The 6244-nt window shown below is 42.1% G+C and overlaps 1 protein-coding gene across 1 annotated transcript; it reads right to left on the bottom strand.

The window, feature by feature from the left end:
- Positions 1-527: 527 nt before the first annotated feature.
- On the bottom strand, positions 528-3296 carry TAS2R3 (taste 2 receptor member 3). The gene has a single exon (XM_011280593.2). The coding sequence runs from the start codon at positions 2476-2478 to the stop codon at positions 1489-1491; it is 990 nt and encodes a 329-aa protein (XP_011278895.2). The 5' UTR covers positions 2479-3296; the 3' UTR covers positions 528-1488.
- Between the last annotated feature and the right edge of the window lie 2948 nt (positions 3297-6244).

The raw sequence follows: 6244 nt of genomic DNA, 5'->3' as shown, positions 1-6244 counted from the left end.
TTCCTGTAACTTTAGAAATGAAAACATAAATCCCAGAACAATCCCAAGATTAACTTCTGCTTACACATGACCAAATGCCAAGTGGTATGGTGATCCTTAATGCTACATCCAAATATGACTTATTCCACAAAATAACAATGACAGCAACAGCTATTGTTTCCTCCATCTGAGATTCTAAGCACTCCTCATCTGTTAACTCACCCACTCCTGCCTTCATAACCACAACACTCTACACCTGAGAGCTCCATCAGTGACAGAAATCTGGATTCAGATTTGCCCTGGGTCCTGTCTATATTCACAAGTTTGAGAATTTTTCATGATCTTAAGTAAGAATAGTCTCATTGACTTCTTGACTCAGTTCCTGTGTAATTGTATTAAAATAACATTTATTAAATTTATAAAAACTGCTTCTATTTTTCTTAATGTTTATTTATTTTTGAGAGAGCAAGCGAGCAGGAGAGGGGGAGAAAGAGAGTGAGACACAGAATCCGAAGCTGTCAGCACAGAGCCCGACGCGGGGCTAGACCACACGAGCTGTGAGATCGTGACCTGAGCCGAAGACCAGACGCTCAGCCAACTGAGCCAGCCAGGCGCCCCTGCTTCCGTTATTTTTTATAAAAGTCTCAAGTTTTAAAAGCTAACATGCACCTTGGTTAGTGCGGAAAAAAAACAAACTGCTTTGAGTTTTGCCCAATCTAAAAACTAAAAAATTACTCGGCAGTTGATAAAGGGAAATGATAGCAAAATGATAAAGGAATACCAGGACTATTGAAGTAGAACGACCACCACCAGACTGGTTTGGAGCCTAATATCCAAGGGTCTTGATTCTCGCTCCACTGCTTTTGTCCTCACGCAATGGATCTGTGGGAACTATCTCTCCAGGAAGTGCTCTTGCTGCACGATTCACTGTCAGTTACCAAACCGGCCTCACCCACTGAGGGCTTCACATGATACGCTGTTCTAAAATGTTGGCACGCATTGCCTCACGAATCTCTAGCAGCCTGTAGGTGAGTCTGAATTTTAAAATGAGGTAAGAGGGGATCACACAGAAAGGTTAAGTAACTCGCCTAAGGCCAAAGGTCTTGGAAATGGACAGAACCAGAATGCAAACCCAAGTCTGTGGAACTGCAGTGCTTTTGCTCCCTCCCTCAAGTTCATTACACTGTTATTTACATCAGCTCATCACTGTCAGGATAAACTTTACGCTAAAGCTAGTAATCAGCTCCTTTTGTTGACAGCATTTAAAATACATGCCTACACCGTGAGAGCGTTACTATACTGACATTTGCCAAAGACTGTTTCACTCTCTTCCAAAACAACCATACAAAGAGAAGCCATGAGATGTGTCCCCCAGGGGACAAGGCAATGCAGTAGTGTTTCTCTGCTACTGACGTCACGGCACCGGAACCACAAGAGGGTCAGGAAGAGCCCTGTAGTCTTGAGCCAGGCCGAAGGACGCCCGGGCTCCCACCCGTGCCCTCTGTCACTCTACAGGGAAACAGGTCCTTTGGATCCAGGCTTCAGATGACCAGACTCACACCGCAGCATCCCCACAAACATATGCTTCAGCTTGCTGTTTCCCAGAATGAGAATGAATGAGTGGCTAGCAGGATAAAACATGGTAATGAGTTCTCCAATTATCTTCACCATCTCAGTTCCTGGTATGAAATAACTGGATGATGTAATTAAAAAGGCAAGAAAGTAAAGCAGGAAGAGAAAGAGGAAGGAGAGGATGATTTTGATGGCCCTCTTGTGGGCCTCAGTGCTTGGATCTCCGGAGCTGGTGCCGCTTTGCTCCATCCGCTGCGTGTGCCTCCCCAAAGAGACGATGAGCAGAAAGTAGGAGGCCAGAGACACAATCAGAGGAGGCAGGTTCCACAGAGTCCCAAGAACATGGATCAATTTATATTCATTTCTTTTCTTTCTAAAGTGCTCAGTCACATTCCCTGTGCCATCGATCCCACCGAGAATAGAATACATCTTAAATTCATGGATCAGAGACAGGGCACTGGTGCACGATAAGACCAGCGCACCCAAGATCATCTGTACGACCATCCTGGAAACTCTCCACTTGAGCCAGAGGAATGTAGGGTGAGAGAAACTGGCAATTTTCAGGCAGTAGAGGACACTGAGACAGGTGGCAAGCCAAATGCTCAGGTGGTTTGTAAATGTCCAGAAAATATCAATAATTTGCATTATTATCCCTTCATCATGCACTTTGGAAGAGAACACAATTAAAACACCATCAACCAAGAGAATCCACAGCAGAACGATCCTGGAGAGAGCCAGGTTAGCGATGATGAAGTCAGACAAAGAGATTGCCTTATTCTTAAACCAACTGCTGCCACTGACCAACACTATGAAACCATTCCCCAGCATCCCTAGAATGAACTGAGTGGCAGACAGAACCAGAAACACCCACTTGTGGAGCCCTGACATGTCAGCTACTAGGCAGACCGGACCTCGTTCTGTTGACATACAATCTCTGTGCTGACTTGAAATTTCTCCCTGTGAATCTGCCACCTTTCCTTGTCGCTTCACTGTACCTGTCTCTTGTCTCTGCCCAATTTAGTCTGTTGTAGAGCAAAGTTTAGTGAACCCTCTCTGGATCTTTCAGGTTAGTCTTTCCTCTTCACAGATGACATGGACTGTCACATTCCATCTATGACCTAAACTCAGCAGCTCTTTGCCAAAATGCAAATGGAGTAGTATCCAGTGTCACACAGAGAAGGAAGAGATCTGACTCGCAAAGAAGGTGAGGATTTGGACTGGATTTCAAAAGGAGGAGGGTTCCAAGCCACCCAGGACAGGAAGGGGCATCACCAGAAGAGTCACACAGAATCACTCCGAAGAGTGAGAAGTCTTATTCCTGGGGAGGAGGACCCAGGGACACACACAGAGATCAGAATTCCACCAGAAGGCACTATCAAAGTCACCCTGGAGGGAGGGTTAAGTGCATGAAATAGAGAAAGTTCAGGGCCACTGGTCCTGGATTAGAATTAAAAGGCGTGCCTGTTGGAGTATGCCTTACATGAGGAGGCTCCAAGTTCTTCCATAGTGAGCCAGATCATCAGAAATTCTTAACTACCCAAGTATTTGAATAACAATAATGAATTATAGCATATAACCTATTCACTCAGAGTGCATGATTACTGTATCAATACGTCAACAATAGTTCGGGGTGACAGAAATCACAGACAACCTCTTTGACCCAAGAAGCCTTATTTATGTAAAGCAATGCCTTACAAATTTTGACTATGGCCAGCATTAGTACTTTCTATATGGCTTTATAAATATCTACCTATCTATATACATACATATATACATATATTATATATATATATATATATATATATATATATATATATATATATATATATATACATATTATACTCAGAACACAAAGGGGTCACAAAATGATGTTTCTCCTTTCAACATGTGTGGCACTCTGATATTTTATTTATTTGTTTGTTTGTTTATTTTACATCCAAGTTAGTTAGCATATAGTGCAATGATTTCAGGAGTAGATTCCAGTGATTCATCACCTATCTATAACACCCAGTGCTCATGGCAACAAGTGTCTTCCTTAATGCCCCTTAATGCCCTTCCTTAATGCCCCATTTAGCCCATCCCCCCAACCACAATCCCTCCAGCAACCCACAGTTTGTTCTCTGTATTTAAGAGTCTCTTATGGTTTGTCCCCCTCCCTGTTTTTATATTATTTTTGCTTCCCTTCCCTCATGTTTATCTGTTTTGTATCTTAAATTCCACATGACTGAAATCATATGATATTTGTCTTTCTCTAATTTCACTTAGCATAATACCCTCTAGTTCCATCCACGTAGTTGCAAAGGGCAAGATTTCATTTTTTTTGATTGCCAAGTAATACTTCATTGTATATATAAACCACATCTTCCTTATCCATTCATCTGTCAATGACATTTGGGCTCTTTCCATACTTTGGCTATTGTTGATAGAGCTGCTATAAACATGGGGGTACGTGTGCCCCTTCAAAACAGCACACCTGTATCCCTTGGATAAATACCTAGTAGTGCAATTGCTGGGTCGTAGGGTAGTTCTATTTTTAATTCTTTGAGGAACCTCCATACTGTTTTCCAGAGTGGCTACATCATTTTGCATTATAACCAGCAGTGCAAAAGAGATCCTCTGTTTCCGCAACCTTGCCAACATCTATTATTACCTGCATTGTTAATGTTAGCCATTCTGACAGGTGTGAGGTGGTATCTCATTGTGGTTTTGATTTTTATTTCCCTGATGATGAGTGACATTGAACATTTTTTCATGTGTCTGTTAGCCATCTGGATCTCTTCTTTGGAGAAGTGTCTATTCATGTCTTTTGCCCATTTCTTCACTGGATTATTTGTTTTTTGGGTGTTGACTTTGGTAAGTTCTTTATAGGTTTTGGATACTAACCCCTTATCTGATATGTCATTTGCAAATATCTCCCATTCCGTTGGTTGCCTTTTAGTTTTGCTGATTGTTTCCTTTGCTGTGCAGAAGCTTTTTATCTTGATGAGGTCCCATACTGACAGCATGGGGCCTACTTGGGATTTGCACTGTCTCCCTCTTTCTCTGCTCTTACCCCACTTGTGCTCTCCCACTCTCTCTCTTTCCCTCTCTCACTATAAATAGACATAAGCTTTTTAAAAAATCCTAAATTGTTAAGTCCAAAATGTACATCTTCATGCCATACACTCTTCTGAGCTATATACTCCCATATCCACCTATATAACTTTACTTGACACTATCACAGACATCTCAAATTTAACATGTCCAAAATAAAACTCTCAATTTACTCTCATTAAAAAAACAAAACAAAACAAAACTATCTCTTACCCTCAATCCTCCCTATTTCAGCAAATGGCAACATCATCCACCCAATTGCTCAAATCAGGCACCGCCTAAGGATTAACTTGATTCTCTCCCACATCAATCTATCAATGATGTCTCCATTGTAATCACAAAACGTATCCTGGGGGCGCCTGAGTGGCTCAATCCATTGAGCTCCTGACTTCAGATCAGGTCATGATCTCATGGCCCGTGAATTCGAGCCCATGTCCAGCTCTGTGTTGACAGCTCAGAGCCTGGAGCCTACTTCGGATTGTGTCTTCCTCCCTCTCCCTCTGGCCTTTCCCCACTCACGGTCTCTCTCTCTCTAACTCATTCTCCACTTCTCATCTTTTCCTCTGTAACAGATTCTCCATAGAGCCACAAGAATGACTTTAAAATGTAAATCAGATCATTGCACTCCACTACTTGAAACACTTCAATGGTTTTCCAGTGCAACTATCGCAAAATATAAACTCCTCATATCGCACACTGAGAATCTCTTCTGCATGTCCTCTTGCATGCATCAGGACTCACAATAATTTCTGCCATATCATATGGTCTGAGTTAAAGAACAGGTTTTACTGGAGTAAGAGAAAACTCCTATCAACACCAGAAATAAAAGCATGGCTCCTCTTCATCCTCCTATGATTACACGGAGCACAGTTCGGTTAGCAGTGTACTTTCATATGCCAATGGAGGTGTCTCACCCTCCCTGCTGTTCTCAAAATTCTTGTAATAACAGTGTGAAAACAACTTTGTCAGTAGGAAAACAAACAGTCTTAGAGCCAGAAAATCTGGATTTGGGAAGCCAGCTATTTACAAGAGTTGTCTGAAACAGCGGGCCGACACACGCAGACTCGGAGCCCACAGGACGTTATAGCTCCCGCTGGTGTTAGAGTCAACAGTTCTGTGGCAACTGAGCTTATGCGAAGCACTTTCGGGTGGGAGAAGTGAAAGAAAGCCTTTTCCCAGCTAGCTTGTGGTCCAGACAACCTAGATTGAAGTCCTAGAGTTATTTTTTGGACTTTTCTCATTGCTATATAAAATTCCTACAAGAAGAATGGTATTTCCCAGGTTGTCTAGGACAATCCTGGCACATGCCTGTCACTCCAAGTAACTATTAACAATTCCCCCATATCAGTGCTTTACTCACTGAACCGTCAGGCCCTAGGCGCAGACCTTGACACACAGCAAAACTTCGGTAAATATATATTGAAAAAATAAGTTTTCTAAAGCTAGCTTATTTTTTAGCTTAAGTTTTAATTTTTTAACTGCCACTGACTCAACATTGTTTCTAAAAGTTATTTTTGTTACTGGAATAGCTGTTAACTCATTTACACAGCTGTATTCCATCCTGTGAGCATTTATTTACCCATTCTCTGGCTTGCTGGTT

The sequence above is a fragment of the Felis catus genome, chromosome A2, assembly GCF_018350175.1.
Source record: "Felis catus isolate Fca126 chromosome A2, F.catus_Fca126_mat1.0, whole genome shotgun sequence".
Lineage (NCBI taxonomy): Eukaryota > Metazoa > Chordata > Mammalia > Carnivora > Felidae > Felis > Felis catus.
Note: the sequence above shows the minus strand (reverse complement) of the source record. Positions and strands in the feature narration are given on the sequence as shown.

What these genes read in the sequence shown, in the direction of transcription:
- TAS2R3 (XM_011280593.2), bottom strand. Translation starts at nt 2,478, where the DNA reads ATGTCAACAGAACGAGGTCCGGTCTGCCTAGTAGCTGACATGTCAGGG.